General features: G+C 41.1%; 1 protein-coding gene across 1 annotated transcript in view; it reads left to right on the forward strand.

Annotated features, from left to right (window-relative positions):
- RNF121 (ring finger protein 121) overlaps positions 1–21,899 on the forward strand; it is an 80,910-nt gene that overhangs the window by 31,434 nt on the left and 27,577 nt on the right. Inside the window, exons 2-3 of the mRNA XM_068988269.1 lie at positions 3,986–4,023; positions 7,679–7,820. Of these exons, the coding sequence (XP_068844370.1) occupies positions 3,986–4,023; positions 7,679–7,820 (180 nt within the window). The remainder of the gene's footprint in view (positions 1–3,985; positions 4,024–7,678; positions 7,821–21,899) is intronic.

Below are 21,899 nucleotides of genomic sequence, written 5' to 3' on the forward strand. Positions count from 1 at the left end.
CTGTGGAAAACAAGGTGGCAGTTCTTCCAGAGGTTAGGCATAGAGTTACCGAATAACCAGACCATTCCACTACTAGATATATGCTCAGGCGAAATGAGGTCACATCTGTACGAAAACTCGTAACTGAATGTGCATAACAGCATTATTTATAATAACACAAAGCTGCAAACAGTGCAGATGCCCATCAGCTGATGAATAGGCAAAGAAAATATTGTATATCCATATAATATAGTATTATTTGGCAGTGGAAAGGAATGACTATAGTACCTGCAGCAACACTGAAAATATGCTCAGTGAAAGAAGCCATTCTCTAAAGACCACATATTGTCAAATCTCATTCATATGAAACATCTAGAATAGGCAAATGTGTAGATAGAGATCGAAATTAAATTAGTGGTTTCTTGGGCTGAGGGATGTTGCACAGTGATGGCTGACTGGTACATGGTTTCATTTTGAGAGTGGTAAAAAACCGTTCTAAATTTAAATAGCAGTGATGGTAGCACAACTCTGCATATACTAAAAACATTGAATAGCACATTTTAAACGGGTGAATTTTATGCTGTGTGAAGTAGATCTCAGAAAAGCAGTTAACAAAAGCAGATCAGGTGTGTGGAGGTGTGTGACTATAGGACAGACTGACTTGAGTGCTGGAATGCGATAGCAGTGTGTTCATGTGCATGTGAATTACCTGGGTATCTTATGAAATGCAGCTTCTGAGGCAGGAGGTCTGGGATGGATTCTGAAGCCTCTGTTTTTAAGCTCTCAGGGTTCTGATGCTTCTGGACTGTGGATCATGCTCAAAGCAGTAGAGGATTTTTTTTTTTTTTTCCCTTCAGTGAGTGGGGTCAGTCTGATGGGCCTTTCTGGATCCAGGAGGATTTGGCTAGCATTTTGCAGGAAGGCAGAATGTGGTTTGGTGGAAGAGAAAGGCTGAAGGGACAAACTAGTCAGTCTGTGTAGACTCAAGAGACCCCAGAGTATCAGTATTTGTAGGGGACAGAGGCCTGCTTGTGGGATTACACTGGTGGATCCATCTGTGTTTTGCACCTGAGAAAATATATCAGTCAACCGCAGATCATTTTCCATTTTTGTGAAATTTTATCTTGCCCTGTGCCTGACATTTTTGGTTTAACTTCTTTCAAATCTGGACTTTGGTAGATTTACGTGACTAGAAGCTTTGTGAAATCCTAGGAGAGGAGTGATTGGTTGTCAAAAAGACATTCTGTGTATGAGTCTTAGGAGTGGAATATAGGCCTATCAATCCTGCCCTGAGAGCCTGCATAATTAGCTACCTGAGCCTGGACAGGGGACCTGAACAACTTACTGCTTGGCCCCAGATGAATAAACTCATTAGTGAGGGAGAAAATACAGATGTATTTCTAGGGTACAGCTTACTTACAGAATAGCTTATAGCTCTCCTTGTTTTTCCACTTGAGCTAGATGACTGGTTTGGATGTAATTTTTAAAAGCTTTTGGTTCAGGATGGAAATATTAAAGCCACATCATTTCTTGACTCAGCATTACCCCACTCCAGTACTCGTGCTACTCCACGAAATGCTAAATGGCCTTCTAAGGACCAGGTCTAGTCTCAGTGTAAGAGCTTGCCCTTCTGAGCTTTCCCTGAGGCTCTGAAAGCATCACTTCCCTGTGCTTCACCAACATTCAGTTCCCTGGCCTCTCTAAGTATTTTGTAAAATACACTCAGGAGATTGAGGTTCGAACCCTAGGTTGGGAAGATTCCCTGGAGGAGGGCATGGCAACCCACTTCTGTATTCTTGGCTGGAAAATTCCGTGGACAGAGGACTGTGATGGGCTAGTCCATGGGGTTGCAATGAGTTGGACATGACTTAGCAACTGAGCACGTACGCTCCTAGGAGGAAAGGCAGTGAAATCACTTGCGATATAATACTAGTATATTCTCACAGCCCCACAATGAAGTCAGAAGACAATCTCTATTTTCCAGTGAGAGAAACTTTAAGGCACAAACAGTAGCACGCTTGGGCACTATCTCACAGAGAGGTGTCCCCATGCCTGGCCCAGTTCTCTGGATCTTCCTTGTTTTCCATTCAACAGACTTGTCTTGCTTTTTTGAACATGTAGTTGTGTTGTGTTGTGTTGTGTTGTGTTGTGTTGTTTTGACATGCAGTTTTTTTAAGCATGATTTTCTAGGTGCCTCCAGAAAATGAATACTTATTTCCCAGATGCTCATTAGGTATTTTTCAAGTGTTTGTTTACAGCCTCATTTAAGCATCTCCAGGTAGGATGCTGGTTTGTCAGCATACTTACTTATTACCCTATTGGAAGGAATTCTGTCCAATTCCATAAGTACTCATTGAGTGTTTAATATATGCTCAGCTCTGCTATTCTTGAAAGACACAAAAGCAGTGTATTCTCCTTAGCTCTGTGAGATTCTCTAGGATGGGAGCAAGATAAACATAAGCAGGACTTGGACTAGGGTGACACGTGCAACGTGCAGGGCACAGACATGAAGGAGGCACTCACTGCTGAGGTCATGCAGGTGCAGGGTCAGTACCTGAAAATGTGTGCCTCTGTAAATTTTGAGTCCTCCATGCCTTGCTTATATCACCCTGGCCCTGGCCCTGGATTTAAGCAGCAGTTAAATCACTTAGAAAGCATATCTAAGATAATGTAAAACTGTGGTTCTGAATTGTCTGCTCAGGTACCACCCAGCTGGGCCTTTCCATTTCCTGCATCTACTTGTCCTCTCTTGGAGAGGACCTCTGTCCTTCCAGGGAGATGAAGGACTGAGTCAGGTCACTTGAATAAATTCCGTGAGACAGTGTAAAGTAGGACAAAGAGGTGGTTGATCTCATTACCTTGGTTGGCTGGGGAAAGCCTTGGGATATTGTTTCTCCCCTCCTCTCTCTCTTCTCCTCTTCTCCCTTCCCTTCTGTCCCTCCCCTCTTTCTTTTTCTCCCTTTCCTAGATGGGGTATGTAGAAACCAGAAACCCCTCCCTAAGCAATGGTGAACCTATTTACCATGCATAAAAGATGCATGGTAAATAGGTACCAGTTTACTTAGTAGTAGAGTGGTGTTCTGCCCATTTTACTTCAAACATTCCACTTAAGGTACTTTTCTGAAGTTATTAGAGGAACAGTGGGAAACTGGGTCTTGAACTTCATAGGTACTAAAGGAATATTTGTTGATTGATTCCTTGGAGTGTTTATCAGGGCTTTTCTTCTCTACATCAAAAAGCATTTTCAGCTCAGTTCAGTGTAAGAATGTATTGAGTGACTTATGTCCTGAGGTTTGGGTATTCTTCCATATGGCTACAAGGGACTAGAAGACTCAAGCTCTGAACTTAAAGAATTTAGTTTTATTCTGTTGTTGTTCGTTTGCTCCGTCGTGTCTGATTCTTTGTGACCCCATGGACTGCAGCACGCCGCTTCCCTGTCCTTCACCATCTCCTGGAGTTTGTTCAAACTCATATCCGTTGAGTCAGTGATGCAGTCCCACCACTGCTCTAATTCTAGAGCAGTGGTTTTCACCTGGGGGCAATTTTTCATCCCCCAAGGGACGTTTGATAATATTTGTAGACTTTTTTGGTTGTTGTATCTGTGAAGATGTTACTCGCAGTGGTTAGAGGACAGGGATGCTGCTATACATTATGCAATCTACAGAATCCCCCCTTCCCAAACAACCCAGAGAATTAACCAGTCCCAGATAATCACTAGTGTCCAGGTTTAAGAAATCCTGCTATAAAAGGATAAGACTAACAAATAGAACTGGAGCTTTGTGGTTGGAAGGTCATACCACTAGCTGATAGCAGAGCAAGGACTGATGCTTAGTCTAATGAGGCCAATTAGAGTCAAATGGTATTATATGACAGAGTATTTTATCTAGCTTCATATCCCACAAATCCTGATTTATACTTTTAGCTCTAGCAAATGTGTGATCCCTGTATGTTGGGCAGGAACAGTTCTAAGACAGTAATGGATGTTTATGGTGGTGTCTTTCTACAGGTGGATATGTCAGAACTCTCTCCAGAGGAGCAATGGAAGTAAGTGTGACAGAACGGGCCCCTCATGGTGGGAACCATAGATTAATCCTACTGATAGAGTTGTACACCTACCCTTTTTGCTTCCTTGTCTATGGGAGATAGTGACCTGTGACGAGGAGGACAAGTCATTTGAGATCTTTCCCAGTATTTGAGTCACTCCTGGGTAGCTCCCTCAATCTTTGGGAGTAAATAGATAATTGTACCAAACCATCCATCTGGGTTTGAATACTACTTCAGCTATTTCCTAGTGATGTGATCTTGGGCAAGTTACTTCATACTATATTAGTTTTTCCAATTTTTAAAATCAGGAAAACTACATTACCCATAATAGAGTTGAAGATTAATAATTATGAAATTCTTAGAACACTGCCTGGCATGTGGTAAGCTTCCAGTAAGTGTTACCTGTTTTGAGGATGGTTATCATCATTAGCATCATCATTATCTGGGAACCAGGGCAGAGAGCTCTGTTTGAGAAAATGGGAGGTATATTTTCTGATCTCACATCTGCTATTAACTTGCTTTGTAACCAAAGTGAGTCAACAAATATCTTATTGTCATTATTTCTCCTCAGTAAATGAGTTTCAACTTCACAACGTAGCTGACCAATGAGCTGAAATCAACCCAGTGTAGTTTTAATAGTGAGAAAAAAGCACTTCATTTAGAGGAAAACTATTGATGATAAAAATATAGAATGGCAAAGATAGTGACTCATATGACAAGATTTTAGGTGACTTTAAGTGTAATACGCACCAGTTGTATACCTGAGCTGCCAAAATATTCCACATTTTGGAAGGTGTTCATTGAAAGTATTCTATCTGCCTTAAGGGAAGTAACAGTACTACTGTGTTCTGTTTTGCTGAGTCCACACTGACTGTATTGTAAATACTGCATATTAAAAGATCTTTAGCTAAATACATCTAGAAGGCATTCAAAATTAATGGTCTTCACATTATGTTATATGCATCATGTTTAAACGATCTAGAACTGTTAGCCTAAAAGGGCCCAGGAAAATGGTGGTAGGAACAGGATTTTTTTTATGTATTTGTATTTGGTTGTGCTGGGTCTTCGTTGCAGCAAGCAGGAGCTACTCTGTAGTTGTAGTGGGTGGGCTTCTCACTGCAGTGGCTTCACTTGTTGCGAAGCATGGCTCTAGGCCATGGACTTCGTAGTTGCAGCTCCAGGACTCTAGAGTGCAGGCTTAGTAGTTGAGGTAGACAGGCTTAGTTGCTTCGTGGCATCAGGATCTTCCCAGATCAGAGACTGAACCTGTGTCTCCTGCGTTGGCAGGTGGATTCTTTACCACTGAGCCACCAGGGAAGCCTGGTTTTGTTTTGTTTTTAAATACTATTATGATAACTATTTGAAGGGCAGCATTGGGAAAGAGAGAGTGGATATGTTCCAGAGCATGGGGTTAGGTCTGAAGGATTGATGCTGTAGTAAGATAGATTTATATCATTATCAGAAACATCATTAAAATAATTGTGGTATATTGGGACTTCCCTGGTAGTCCATTGACTAAGGCTCCGTGCTCCCAATGTGGGGGACCTGGGTTCAATCCCTGATCAGAGAACTAGTTCCCACATGCCACAACTAAGATCTGGGGCAGGTAAATAAATACTAAAAAAAAAAAAATCATGGTATATTGTGAGATACTGAGCTTCCTGCTTCTTAAAGCATTAGAATTTTATTCCTTCATAGGCACACTACTAAGAATGTATCAGACACTGCTGGTTCTAAATAGGTTACTTTAAGAGGCATATATTCTCAGCCAGTGGAGGTATTCAAACACAGGATTGCAAACTTGAGCTAGATGACTTCTATTTTTTCCTCAATCCTTTCTTTGATTTCTTGTACACATTCAATCAGTTATATACTGTCTGAGAACAGGAAACTTACCTTTTATTGTCTTTATAGCTCCCCACAGTCCTTAGGTTTTTAAATATCCATTGCCCTTTTATTTTGGGCAACAAATAAACAATCCTTTGAGGGAGGCAGAAAAGATACAGATTCCTTTTGATAGATGAAGAAATTGTGGTGAAGAGATGTACATTTTCTTGGCTAAGACCACATAGGTGTTTCTGAACCTAAGTTTCTGACTCCTCCCCATATTAATATATTTTGTCAGATTCTCCTACCTAGGATAAAAATTTATGTAAATGAACCCTTAGGTACTGTGGCTGCCTGGCTGGCTGACATTTGGCTGCCTACTAAATCTTCCAACTTAACATTTTATTATATGATGAAAAATCTCATATACAGAAAAGTTGAAAGAATTGTACACTGAACACCTTGTACCTACCACCTAGAATCTACAGCTAACTTTTTACTGTATTTCTTTATGATTTATCTGTCTATAATGCATCCCACTGGTTCTTCTTGTTTAGTCTCTCATTGCCCTTGGGGAATTCCATGAAGATACATACCATTTATGTTGTCCTTTCCCTTTCTCCCTGATACCCTCGGGTATGGAGAACTTGCTGGAGATGGAAATGGCAACCCACTCCAGTGTCCTTGCCAGGAGAATCCTATGGACAGAGAAGCCTGGCAGGCTACAGTCCATGGGATCGCAAAGAGTTGGACACAACAGAGCGACTAAACCCCCACCGTCACCACCACCAAGAATTGTACCAAAGCTTCTGACCACAGGTTATATTTGTATTCAGTTTTCTAATTCCTTTATTCCTCTCCCTTAGCTGACTCTGACCCAGAATGGTAGGATTGACTTTTCTGTTCTCAGAGGAAGCGTTTTGCCTGTATTGGCCAAGGGAGTCACTTTCTGCCAATCCTCAAGACAAGAGAATGCCAGCCTTGGATTAAATAGGAGTTTCTAGCTTTTCTCTCCTGAGCCCTTGAAGAGACTATTTACCTCTGGATACTGATAGTGAAGTCACTGTTGGAGTGGTATAAAGCTGAAGCAGTTCAGTTTTCAGGCTTTAGTCTTAAGGATCTCTGATCCTGACAGAGAGGGTAGGACAGATAAAGCAAGACTTTAACCCTGAAATTAGCACACATTTGCAATCTTATTCCTTTATTGGTGTCATAAATATCATTGAATAAGAGTGTGAGCCTTTATGGCTGTGACCTTCTCTCTGGGTTACTTTTCTCCTTCCAGTGACAGGTTGAAATAGGACCAAAATGGAAAGGAATCCACTGTACCTTCCATTTGGGGTAGGGAGCAGGCCACCAACCTTTAACCCCATACCTAACCTTGGTGACTGGAGTCCCTAGAACCCCTGTTCTATCTCAGAATTCCTGTCTTCTAAGGCATGTGTCTTTCTAGCACCTAATTTGTACAGTTTAAGAGTATGTTCTGGACTTCCTTCATGGTCCAGTGGTTAGGAATCTGCCTGCCAATGCAGGAGACGCAGGTTTGATCCCTCGTCTGAGAAGATTCCTCATGCCTTGGAATAACTAAGCCTGTGTGCCACAGCTCCTGAAGCCTGCACATTGCAGCTGGAGAGTAGCCCCCACTCACCACAACTAAGGAAAGCCCGCATGCAGCAACAAAGACCATGTGCAGCCAAAAATAAAAAAATTTATTATTTTTTAAAACAGTGTGTTCTGAGCTATAGACCAGTGGATATCCCTGGAGAGCACTGCCCCTTTATCACCATACCATCTCTGACCTAGCTCACTGCATCTGTTTGGCTTTCAGGATCGAGCACGCACGCATGCATGCCAAGCATCGCGGCCACGAAGCCATGCATGCTGAAATGGTCCTCATCCTTATTGCTACTTTGGTGGTGGCCCAGCTGCTCCTGGTGCAGTGGAAACAGAGACATCCCCGCTCCTACAATGTAAGCCACTTTGCTCATTTCTTTGGTTGCCAGTCATCAAGAGACTCTTCTTAAGTATTCGAGAGTCCAGCCTAACCCAGGTCTCGTGTAGGCAAGGAATCAATAATAATAATAAACTGTGTGTGAATAGTGTGTGGTGAATGTGCCTTTAAGGGACAAGTGATTCAGATGGTGAAAACTGGGCTAGAACCTGAACCTGCTTTCTTGGCCAGAAAAGGTAGGTCCTTCCTTTTAACATTGTGGGATAAATTCATGAAGGAACTGTTCATCAGGAGCTATTCAAATAGATTAGAAAGACCAGGCCTCCAGTGAATCTTTAGATTAATATTTTAAAAAGGCACTGACAGTGGGGAGGCAATGAGGCAGGTGATGAGAAGGCAGGGTCAGAGTTAGAGAGACCTGTAAAGGTACTAATAGAGGAAATGAGGAACAAAAAAACATACAAAATCTATAGCTAAATGGCAGAAATAAATCCTTGCTTATTAGTAATTACTTTAAACGTAAGTGAATTAAATTCTCCTTTAAAAAGGCTGGTTGTCAGATTGATTTAAGATAACACATTATCCATCCATATACTGTCTGTAAGATACTCTAGATACAAAGAAACGAGATAAAAGTAAAAGGATGGAATAAGATATTTCATGCAAATGATAACCGAGAAAAAGCTGGTGACTCTTGAATATCAGACAAAATAGAATTTTAAACCAAAAAAGGTACACGAGATAAAAAAGGACGTTGTTGTTCAGTCACTAAATCATGTCCGACTCTTTGTGATTCCATGGACTGCAGCATGTACCAGGCTTCCCTGTCCTTCACTGTCTCCTGGAGTTTGCTCAGATTCATGTCCATTGAGTTGGTGATGCTATCTAAACAATTTTATCCTCTGCTGCCCCCTTCTTTTGCCTTCAGTCTTTCCTAGCATCAGAGTCTTTTCCAGTGACTCAGCTCTTTGCATCAGGTGGCCAAAGTATTGGAGCTTCAGTTTCAGCATCAGTCCTTCCAATGAATATTGAGGGTTAATTTCCTTTAGGATTGACTGGTTTGATCTCCTTGCTGTACAAGGGACTCTCAAGAGTCTTCTCCAGAACCACAGTTCAAAGACATCAATTCTTTGGCACTTAGCTTTTTTATGATCCAACTCTCATGTCCATGCATGACTACTGGAAAAACCATAGCTTTGACTATACAGACCTTTGTTGGCAAAGCAATGTCTCTGCTTTTTAATACACTTTCTAGGTTTGTCATAGCTTTCCTTCCAAGGAACAAGCATCTTTTAATTTCATGGCTGCGGTCCACAGTGATCTTGGAGCCCAAGAAAATAAAATCTGTTACTGCTTCCACTTTTTCCCATCTATTTGCTGTGATTACATATTGATAAAAGGTTCACTGCAGCCAGAAGATACAACAATTATAAACATATATGCAGCCTAACAAAGGAGTTCCCAGATCCGTGAAGCAAGAATTAACAGAATTGAAGGGAGAAACAGATGCTTCTGTAGTAATAGTTGTAGAGCTCAGCACCCCACTTCCATAATGGATAGAATAACCAGATAGAAGACTAACAGATAACAGAGGACTTGAACAATATTATAAACCAATTAGACCCAATAGACATACATAGCACACTGTACCCAACAACAGCAGAATACATGTTCTTCTTAAGTGCACATAGCCCATTCTCCAGGATAGACCATATGTTAGGCCACAAAGTAAATCTCAGTAAATTAAAAAACATTGAAATCACAAATGCAGCTACTCTGGACAAGGACATGGCAGGTAGTACACTGAATTCTTTTATAAATATTATTGTAGAAGTATTTAACCTTTTCAAGTATAACAACCCTTCTTTAACATAAAAAACTTGGCAAGCATCCACATGATGATAATTATACTTTGAAAGAATATGTAAACACATATATTAGGAATCAGTTCAGTTTAGTCACTCAGTTGTGTCCGACTCTTTGCAACCCCATGGACTGCAGCATACCAGGCCTCCCTGTCCTTCACCAACTCCAGGAGTTTACTCAAACTCATGTCCATTGAGTCGGTGATATCATCCAACCATCTCACCCTCTGTCATCCCCTTCTCCTCCTGTTCCACTGTTTCCACTGTTTCTCCATTTGCCATGAAGAGATGGGGCCAGATACCACGATCTTAGTTTTTTGAATGTTGAGCTTTAAGCCAACTTCTTCACTCTCCTCTTACTTTCATCAAGAGGCTCTTTAGTTCTTCTTTGCTTTCTGCCATAAGGGTGGTGTCATCTGCATAACTAAGGTTATTGATATTTCTCCTTGCAATCTTGATTCCCGCTTGTGCTTCATCCAGCCCAGCATTTCTCATGATGTACTCTGCATCTAAGTTGAATAAGCAGGGTGATGATTATTTATGTCAAGGAGCCTTGACGTACTCCTTTCCTATTTGGAACCAGTCTGTTGTTCCATGTCTAGTTCTAACTGTTGCTTCCTGACCTGTGTACAGATTTCTCAAGAGGCAGATCAGGTGGTCTGGTATTTCCATCTCTTTCAGGTAATAGCGATTACTAATTCAGTAAATGTCAGTAATAGCTAACATTTATTGAATTCTTACTATGCCAGCCACTGTTCTAAGCATTTTACATATATACCCCATTTAATCCTCACAATAATCCAATGAATACTGTTGCCTCCAGTTACAGATAAGGAACTGAGACAGAATGGCTAAGTAACCTGCTCTAGTGGTAAAACCATTATTTGAACCCAGACAGTTTTACTCCAGAGCTTTTAGTTTTAAACCCCAAATAATTCTTTTTCTCTAGTATGTGCTTTTTCAGACCTCTTATAATGTGGCCAGAGATGTCCAGGGGTCTGTAACCCACAGGATGGGAACTGCTAAACTATCTCATTTAACCCTCCTAATAGCCCTTGAGGTAAGTGCTGTGAACAAACTGAGGTCCAGAGAGTTCAGGCATGCAGGAGAAACTAATTGATAAAGACATGATTTGAATCCAGATCTTCTGTTTCATGTTTCATAGTTTTGACTGTGCTTCTGGAAAGGACTTTCTGTCGGGGGAACCAAAGGATAATCTAAAGCATAGGAGGAAGAGAGACTAATTTTGCCTTTGAGCTGGCACATGTTCCAGACATTACTGGCACATAGCCACCTCAGGTATTGTCATGTAGCTCAAGTAGAGATGTCTGTATTTTCAGGTCAGTGCGTGGAATGACCACGTGACACCAAGCCTTTTTGAACTAGGCACCATCCAACAGACAAAGCCGTCTGGGTGGAGCTTGATGTCTAGACCCTGTTAGGCTTCACCCTGCCATGTGAGATAAGTCACTTGTTTCTCCTTGTGTGCTTACAATACCTATTCTATAAAATGGGGATTATCAGGATAGTTTAATTGAACCTAGAAACTAAGAAAAATCTTAAGTCAAATGTCAAGTGAACCCACTTTGCCTTTCTGTGCTTGTATTTAGAAATGATTATATAATGTTAGCTTATCTGCAGAGATTTTTGAAAATCTCTGAAGAATTGAAGATGCATATATATACTGCAGTATCTTTTCATATGTATTTTTTAAAAAAGCAATGACGTCCTTACTTAAAACAGTATCTTAAGAAAAAAACCTGATGCAGAAAGTGAGAGGATGCTCTGCCTGGGCTGGTAACCCTCACCCCTCCGCTTTCTCAAGAACATATATAGGACTCATCAGAGTATTAGAAAACCACTAATGTGCCATTCACTAGTTACTCCTTAATAGGCATGTGATTGTAAATTAATGAGGCCAGTTGTATAAGGAAATGCACAGTCATCTCATTACTTATTGCCATGCCCTGTAAACATTATGCTGAAGTGTGTTGGTGAGAGAACATGCTAGCATTATAGCATGTCTTGCACCGAGAAACTTAAACTGTTATCTTTAGAAAATTGGAAGAGGAAATCTGTATGTCCTGCTTTATGCTGCTCTTATGCAATAATTATCTATATTGGTTTTGTTAAAACTTTGATTAACTTGGATACAGTGAATATTTTTACTGCTTTAAAATACTAACTTTGGAAGAAGAAAAATTCCAAGATGTATGTACACAATGGCATCTCCTGTCCTTTTTCAAGCTTATCAGAAGTTGGAGCTGTTTGCCTTGCAACAGTAAATACGCTAAGTCAGACTGTCTGACTTGATTAGCCAACGCTCCTGCTTCCTGGCTATCTGACTTTGTACTTCTCTGAGACTCAGTTCTTCTTGTCTTTAAATTGGGGTCATAATGTCTATCTCATGTGTTGTAGAAATTATATAAGATCACATGGCAAAGTATTTTGTAAACTCCAAAGCTAATGTTAGGGACTTTTTTGCTCCTATTCTTAAGAGGAAAAAAAGCTCAAGGCATAAAAATATCTTCAGGTACTGTTTTATGTGGAAATGGAATAGAATTTTATTTTTGTTAAGGACAATTTCACATAACAGAATTCACTATTTTACCTGTTTTAAAGTGTATAATTCAGTGTCCTTTAGCATATCCACATTGTTGTGCAACCACTGTCACTGTTTAGTTCTAGAACATTTTCGTTACCCCAAAAAGAAGCTCCATGCCCATTAAGCAATCACTTCCCATTTCCCCCCTCCCAGCACACCCTGGCAACCACTAAGCTGCTTTCTCTGTATTTGCCTATTCTAGATAGAAATGGAATCGTACAGTGTGTGGCCTTTTGTGCCTGACTTCTTTCACTTAACAGTGTTTGCAAAGTTCATTCACACTGCAGTATCTACCAGTACTTTGTTCCTTCTGTGGTTGTATAATATTCTATTGTGTGGATATACTGCATTTTGTTTATCCATTCATCAGTTGGTGGACACTTGAGTTGTTTCCACCTTTGGGCTGTTTTGAACAGTGTGGCTATGAACATTCACTGTAAGTTTTTATTTGAACACCTATTTTCAGTTCTTGGATATATCCTATAGTGGAATTGCTGAGTCATATATAACTTTATGTTTAACTTTTTGAGGAACTGCCAAATGGTTTTCTACAGCAGCTGTGCCATTTTACATTCTAACTCACATTCTATTGGGTTCCAGTTTTTCCACGTTCTCACTGATACTTATTTTCCAATTTTTTTTTTTTTGTATTATAGCCACATTATTTTGCATAAAAGTGGGATTTCATTGTGCTTTGATTTGTATTTCCCTAATGGTATTTATTTGGGGGGGTCTCCAAAATCACTGTAGATGGTGATTGCAGCCATGAAATTAAAAGACACTTACTCCTTGGAAGAAAAGTTATGACCAACCTAGACAGCATATTCAAAAGCAGAGACATTACTTTGCCAACAAAGGTCCATCTAGTCAAGGCTGTGGTTTTTCCAGTAGTCATGTATGGATGTGAGAGTTGGATCATAAAGAAAGCTGGGTGCTGAAGAACTGATGCTTTTGAACTGTGGTATTGGAGAAGACTCTTGAGAGTCCCTTGGACTGCAAGGAGATCCAAGCAGTCCATTCTAAAGTCCTGGATGTTCTTTGGAAGGACTGATGCTGAAGCTGAAACTCCAGTACTTTGGCCACCTCATGCAAAGAATTGACTCATTGGAAAAGACTCTGATGCTGGGAGGGATTGGGGGCAGGATGAGAAGGGGACAACAGAGGATGAGATGGCTGGATGGCATCACTGGCTCAATGGATGTGAGTTTGAGTGAACTCTGGGAGTCGGTGATGGACAGGGAGGCCTGGCGTGCTGCGATTCATGGAGTCGCAAAGAGTCAGACACGACTGACTGAACTGAACTAAATGGTGCTGAGCATCTTTTGATGTTTTTATTGGCTGGCTGTATATGTTTCTAGGAGAAACATCTCTTCAAGTTCTTTGCCCATTTTTTAATTGGATTTTTGTCCTTTTGTTTTTTGTTTTTTTGACTGCACCATGTGGCTTACAGGATGTTAGTCTCCTGACTAACTGAGGCCATGGCAGTGAAAGCCAGGTTCTAACCACTGGAGCACCAGGGATTGTCCTTGGTTGTGTTTTTGTTCTTATTGAGTTATAGAAGTTCTTTATATAGTTTGGATACTACACCATCATTAGATATATAATTCACAAGTATTTCTTCCCATTCTGTGGGTTCGGTCCAGTTCAGTCACTCAGTCGTGTCCAACTCTTTGCAACCCCATGGTCCATAGCACGCCAAGCCTCCCTGTCCATCACTAACTCCTAGAGTATACCCAGACTGAGTTGGTGATGCCATCCAGCCATCTCATCCTCTGTCGTCCCCTTTTCCTCCTGCCTTCATTCTTTCCCATCATCAGAGTCTTTTCAAATGAGTCAGCTCTTCGCATTAGGTAGCCAAAGTATTGGAGTTTCAGCTTCAACGTCAGTCCTTCCAAAGAACACTCAGGACTGATCTTCTTTAGAATGGACTTGTTGGATCTCCTTGCAGTCCAAGGGACCCTCTGAAGAGTCTTCTCCAACACCACAGTTCAAAAGCATCAATTCTTAAACACTCAACTTTCTTTATAGTCCATCTCTCACATCCATACATGACTACTGGAAAAACCACAGCTTTGACTAGACAGACCTTTGTTGGCAAAGCAATGTCTCTGCTTTTTAATATGCTGTCTAGGTTGGTCATAGCTTTTATTCCAAGGAACCAGCATCTTTTAATTTCATGGCTGCAGTCACCGTCTGCAGTGATTTTGGAGCTCCAAAATAAAGTCTGTCACTGTTTCCATTGTTTCCCCGTCTATTTGCCATGAACTGATGGGACCAGATGCCATGATCTACCCCATGAATGGTATGAAAATATCCAGTAAACCATGTTGTAAACTCACAGGCTGTCATTGAAGCTTTGTTGTTCCATTTATAGATCTCAGGCAGAGGAGATTTAGCATAATTCTTAGGGGCCCTAGGATTTTTGAAATGGTAAATGAACATTGACTTCAACGTAAAGTCACCAGATGGGTTATCCTCTAAAGAAGAGAGTCAGTCACTCTGTCCTTTGAAGCTTTGAAGCCAGGCATTTTCTCCTCCTCTCTGTGAAAGTCATAGATGGCATCTGTTTGAAAATCTGTCGTTTAGTGTAGCTACTTTCATTCATCATCTTAGTTAGATCTTCTGGATAACTTGCTGCCACTTCTCCATCAGCGTTTGCTGCTTCACCTTGCACTTTTATGTTGTGGAGATGGCTTCTTTCCTTAAATCTTATGAACCAGCCACTGCTAACTTTAAACTTTCCTTCTGCAACTTCCCCACCTCTCTCAGCCTTCAGAGAGTTGATCTGGATTAGGCTCTGGCTTAGGGGAAAGGTGTGGCTGGCTTGATCTTTTATCCAACCACTGAAACTTTCTTTATGTCAAAGGTAATATGGCTGTTTTGCTTTCTTATCATTCCTGTGTTCACTGGAGTAGCACTTTTAATTTCCTTCAAGAACTTTTCCTTTGCATTCACCACGTGGGTTAACTGGCACCAAGAGGCCTAACTTGTCTCCACTTTTAACATGTCAGTGAGATTAAGCTTTCACTGAGCTTAGTCATTTCTAGCTTTTGGTTTAAAATGAGAGATGTGTGACTCTTCCTTTCACTTGAACACTCAAGGGTCATTGTAGGGTTATTAATTGGCTTAATTTCAATATTGTGTCTCAGGGAATAGGGAGACCCAGGGAGAGGTGGGGGCTTCCCTGGTGGCTCAAAGAATAAAGAATCTGCCTGCAATGCAGGAGACCTGGGTTTGATTCCTGGGTTGGAAAGATCCCCTGGAGAAGGAAATAACAACCCACTCCAGTATTCTTGCCTGGAGAATTCCATGGACAGAGGACCCTGGCAGGCTACAGTCCATGGGGTCGCAAAGAATTAGACACAACTGAGCCACTAACACTTTCACTTTTTCAAGGCGAGGGAGAGATGAGAAATGGGTGGTTAGTGGAGCACTCAGAACATAGACAGTGTTTGTTGATTGTTTGTTATCGCATATGAGCATAGTTTGTGGTGCTCCAAAACAGATACAGTAGTGACATCAAAGATCACTGATCACCATAACAAATATAATAATGATGAAATATTGTGAAAACTACCAAAATGTGACACAGAGACTCACATGAACTCAGTAAATGCTATTGGAAAAATGGCACCAATATACTTGTTCAATGTGATGTTTATCTTAGTTACAGCAGTGATTCAGTAAACTTTTTACAGAAATAATTTGCATAGCTGGGCCAGCATTCTTATAGAATTAAAAATGGAATTTCTTGGTCAAGTGGAATTGCCATTTAATTATTAATAGATCTTGTCAAGTTGCCCTTCACAAAAGTTATAGCAGTTTACAATCCCACCAACAGAAGTTAAACAGTGCTGTTACCCAGTGTTAAAGAGAATATAGAGAATCCTCAGTATTTTTAATCTTTGTCAAATCTAATATGGTGAAAATATCTAATTTAAAAATCAGGTAGTTCTGTAATGTTTAGAAACCAACAATCCTCTACCTATCTCTATTCATCCTTGATATATATATATAATATATATATAAATAAATTATATATATATATATATATATGAAATTTTACTTTTGAACGTTTATTGACTTTCTGCCATGGAAAGTGGTGATTATCTTATACCACTACATCTATACCCATCACATACACACTTTTGCTCCTCCCAGTTTTTAGTAAATAACTTTTCCCTATTTGCATTATTGTGACATGCAAATGTTATTCACAGCTGAACCATGTGGTATGTTCAGTCACATTTCTTTCCGTGCTTAGGATTATTTTAGAATGTTTCTTACTGATTTATAAGAGCTTTTTGTATATTAGGAATAAGCATTTTGACATATGTGTTGCAATCTGTTTCCCCAGATTGCTCTGATTTTATTTTGAGGATTTGTACTTTATAGATTAGATTTTTGAACCATCCTGTGGACTGAGGATTCTATTCCTTGCTGTTCTGTTTGGATATCCCATCTTGTTAGTCCTTGTTTCTATCCTGGGGCATCTGAAGTTCTCCCTGTCTAAACAGATTTTAGGTACTTGCTATAGCTGTGAGTTTACAGTTCAAACTGTGGTGATTAATAATGGTTAAAACTGATACAACATTGTAGAGCAACTATACTCAAAAAAAAAAATTAAAAAATTCTTTTGCTACTCAGATGTATGTAAAAAGTAAATGTTATTGTTATTTCAAAAAAAACCCAACATACACATATTAAACACATTAAAATGTCTGTGGAATAAAGAATGGGAATAAACAAGAATCAAAACAACTCCTTTGAGAATGTTGTGTAAAGGAGAAGCTCTCGGATTGTTGTTGAGTAGTAGAAACATGAGCTGTTTGAGGTTAGCTGTCAGAGCTTCACAGGGCATGCCAAGAAATGATAGAATTAATTGATAAGGCTCTGTTTCTCTTCAACTGAGTGAAATTTTCTCTTCTTTACTAGTGCTGGTTGGTGGTCCAGCCTTCCATCAGGCACCCATGACCACTAAGTAGAAAAACACTAGCTCTGTTCTCCTAGACCACATTTCTCAGTAGGGAGCATATTAACATTTTGGCCAGATGATTCTTTATTTTTTTCTGGGGCTATGAGGTGCATCGTAGGATGTTTAGCACCAGCCCTGATTTCTACCTACCGTCTCCTCCCTCTGATTGTGACAGCCGAAACTATCTCCAGACATTGTCAAGTGTCCCCTGGGGAGAAAATTCATCCATAATGAGAAATACTGTGCTAGACTTTAGAACCTAGAGCGGCACGGATGTTGCCAGCCATGAGGTTGATTATGAGCGAGTATGCCAATCTACTGGTTTCACTGTGAAGATTATCAAGCTTCTTTCTGTAATTTAGGAGTTCAAAGAAAGGAAATTTTAGGTTAAAAGAAGAGTCTAAATTAACTGCTCTTGGGAACAAGCAATCCTACTGTTTTCTGTATTTAAATTTCAGGTATTGTTCTTTTCAGTAGCAGCAACAACTGTAATAATACCTTACACTGCTTTATAGTTTTGAATTTGTTGATTAAAAACAAAATACTTTTCTCATGTGTTATTGCTTTGGAACCTCAAATAGCTTTATAAGATAGGATAGGGGTTTGTCTCCATTTTTCAGATTAAGAAAATGAAGTGCAAAATCCAGATGTGATTTGCCAGGAGCACATGACCATCGTATTGGAGTGCCGGATGTAAAATCTGGTTCTTGGTTAAGTGATCTTTCCATAGAGTACTCAACCATTTTTTGAGGTTTCCAAAAGTTTCAGGAGATTGTTGACAGTTCTGCCATAGTCATTTCTGTTTTTAACCCCTCCCCGCCCCGGATTTTCCTTTAATGACTTTTGCCCACGTCCTCTTCTTGGATTTCAGTATTTTCGCAACCATCCCCACTTTGGTCTATGTTGTTTTGCCTCCTCCGGGTCCCCCCTAACTTGATGACCAGTGCTGGGAGGCAGCACTCGGGAGACAAGATCTGGGTTGGAAGCCTAGCCCAGGACTTGATGTTTGGTTTCTCTGTAGCTCAGTTTTCATCATCTATTCAGAGTCTAATCTTACTTGCTCCTTAGCTCCCTCAGGGATGTTAGGGGAAGGAGTAAGCCTATGCCTGGAAAAGTATCTATCCTATTTTTAAAGATCTCCAAGGAGAAGCTTTCATCATCCCTGTCTGTTACCAAATATAGTATCTTTTCAGACTCCTGTCTCCTGAATTGCTGTTCCCTCCTGGAATGGATGAGTGGCAAAATCTCCTACCTGGAAATCTTTAAAGTACTATAGATTTTTCTCAGACCGAGACAATAAGAGGGTCACTAGAATGTGGCTAGAGAATGCTGATTAAGATGGTAAAGGGTTGTAATCCACTTTCTGTGAGAAAAACTTTTCTCCCCGGAATATAATTAAAAACTCCTAAGTGTGATCAGCCTTCTCTGAGCCTTGCCTACCTCTTTAGGCTCATTTCTCACACCTCCCTCAGGTACCTGTGTACTCTCTCAAGGATACCTTGTTCCCGCATCATGATGCCTTTCTCCATCTGCACCTGTTGGACCGCCCAGGACAGAGATGATGGTTCCTCCACCTCGGGTGGGGCACTTCTGCTCTGCTTTCTTGGCCACCAGGACCTGCTCCATTATAGCACTTCTTACACTGCATTGTGGTTGTTTCTCCTCAGTAGACTTCTCCTTGAGAAGCTTTTGTTTATCAACTCTGAATTCCCCAGTCCTTAGCCTGGTGTCCAGTAAATGCCCAACAAGTATTGTTAAATGACTGCTTGAGTGACTTTTACCTGAGGAGGAGAAGACTTGAGGGAAAAAGACATAATTTGGGGTATTAGGAGAGTAGGCATAAGAAACAGGAAGTAAATATACTTTGCACTTCTCTGAGGGACGAGAATTTGACCCAGAGGCAGAAGGTAGACAAAGGCAGGTTTTTTCAGGTCAGCAATAGGAAAGAACTGTCTAGCACATCTTTTATCACTGGAATATCTGCTTCTTATGATAAGGTTGACCATTTTCCAGGGGTGTGGTAGGAGGTAATTGCCAACCAAGTTTTTGCCCTTTGGAATATTCTAGCTATACTTTGGGTCTTGCTGCTGCTAAGTCGCTTCAGTCGTGTCTGACTCTGTGCAACCCCATAGACGGCAGCCCACCAGGCTCCTCCATCCCTGGGATTCTCCAGGCAAGAACACTGGAGTGGGTTGCCATTTCCTTCTCCAATGCATGAAAGTGAAAAGTGAAAGTGAAGTTGCTCAGTCGTGTCCGACTCTTCGCGACCCCATAAACTGCAGCCTACCGGGCTTCTCATGGGATTTTCCAGGCAAGAGTACTGGAGTGGGGTGCCATTGCCTTCTCCACTTGGGGTCTTACCAGGTCACAGAAACCATCCTGACTATATTTGCTTGCTGGGCTTCTGAATGATCTTCAGATAATGGTCACACCTCCCTTTAGTTTTGTCCAGGCCTGTTATCCCAGCGTCCTCAGCTGTTTGTTATGTGATTTGGTTTCCAGACCCTTTGTAATCCTGGCTACTCTCTTCATCAGTGTTCTTTGTACATTGTGGACCTAAACCAGATCTCAGGGCCGAAGGATTCTTTGACAGAGCAGAGAACGGTAGAGCTACTTGCTCCTTCATTCAGGGTTTATTCTTAGTTAAGTAGCATAGTGTTGCCTTGGCTTTTGGATAATGACCCTGTTGGCATATATTCCCTGGCAGTTTGTAGTCAGGTGAAACCCCTAGATCTCTTTCATGTGAGCAGCTCCTTCCCCATCCTATACTTGGGTAGTTGGTGAAGTTTCAGCCTGAGGTTTTGGTTCTTCCTTTCAGCTTACCAGATCGCAGAATGGTAGAGCTAGAAGAACTGTAGGAAAGAGCTTCATTCATTTTGGATCTTGTTTCTATTTTCCATGTTCACTGCCTTGCTCCTCTCTCGTCTCCCAAGTTTTGTGCTGCTCACAGTTTGATAAGCGATCCTTTGTATTTTCATCTGAATCATTCATGACAGTATTGATCAGAGCTATGGAGCATATCCCAGACCTTCTTCTGGTTGACCTCTGTCCATTTTTCAGCATTTTTTTTTTCAAGCTGATTCAAGCTGTGAGTCTCTTATTTTGTTGTGCTACCTGGACTTGTAGTTTTCATTTCATCCTTGGTATTCCTCTGCAGTCAAGCATAGTAGGTGATCTCTGTGCCCACAACACAGGCAAATAAGAAGTGATGGGAATCATGAAAGTCAGACGTGCCTCTGGCAAGGGAGCTAGTGTCCAGAGAAGGATGTAATCTGGAAGCTCTTTTTTGTTTTCATGAATTACAGTTTCTGAGATAAAAAAATATAAACAAAGTCCATTTAAATAAGAGCTAGCTAACTCTTACTGTAGCATCTAACATAATCATGTCAACTGTGTAGTCTTGTGGAAAGGTAAGTGGGTTGTTGCTATTCTTGCCTTCCAGATCAGAGAAGCTGGGATTATTCCTCATTAAATGTTTGCTGAAAGAATCAGTAAGGTACAGTCAGTCAGTTTCAGGCTGGTCTTCACTTCAGCTTCATATTTGCAGATTCAGGGAAAGAGGATGAATGGCTTTCATACACACATGTGCGCTTGCATACACACACCCACACATGCACAAACACCATAATGAAACCTCCTTCAGAACCAGCTTCGCTTGTGGCTTCCCTTGTGACTCAGCTGGTAAACAATCCCCCTGCAATGTGGGAGACCTGGGTTCGATCCCTGGGCTGGGAAGATCGCCTGGTGAAGGGAAAGGCTACCCACTCCAGTATTCTGGCCTGGAGAATTCCATGGACTGTATAGTCCATGGGGTAGTAAAGAGTTGGACACAACTGAGGGACTTTCACTCTTCAGAGCCAGCCAGCGCACTGCCATTCCTGGCCAGTCTCCCCTTGACAGCTTCTGCCAGCACCGCTGCATCTCTCCTCTGAACTCCCATATCAGTGCTTGATGCTTTTCCCATATCAGTGCTTGATGCTTTGCATGACTGCCCAGTTCCTGCATTTATGTCTCATTACCCCAGATTCTGGAGAAGTTAGGGCCACGGCTTCCCTTTGTTTTGTGCCTCTCAAGGCATCAGGTATAAAAAAAAGTGAAGTCTCTCAGTCGAGTCCAACTCTTTGCGACCCCATGGACACCAGGCTCCTCCGTCCATGGGATTTTCTAGGCAAGAGTACTGGAGTGGGTTGCCGTTTCCTTCTCCAGGGAACTTCCCGACCCAGGGATCGAACCCAGGTCTCCCACATTGTAGACAGACGCTTTCCGTCTAAGCCACCACTTGATCTTATTTGGTTAAACAAACTGTTGAACCAGAATGTTGCCACCAGATGGCACCAGAGTCCCTGCCATTAGTCTTGAGAATTTTGAGTAAGTTTGAGCCATTTATTGCCAAGCTAGACATTAAAAATGCCTTCAACTTAATTTATTAAGCAGAATGCCCTACAGTAGACACAAATAAATTAACCAGGCAGAATTGTAACTTACCATTTTCCCTGTGGTAAATTGTTGTGTTCACCCAGCCCCTCTGCCTGCCCTTTGTGACCTGGGCTCTCACCCCAGCAGCTGCTTTCAAGGCCCTGAACAGAATCTGGCTTTCAGACTTCCCTGGCAGAGTGTCTTAATACCTCACCACTTTAAATATGTTGATTATTT

The sequence above is a fragment of the Capricornis sumatraensis genome, chromosome 16 (genome assembly GCF_032405125.1).
Source record: "Capricornis sumatraensis isolate serow.1 chromosome 16, serow.2, whole genome shotgun sequence".
Taxonomy (NCBI): Eukaryota; Metazoa; Chordata; class Mammalia; order Artiodactyla; family Bovidae; genus Capricornis; species Capricornis sumatraensis.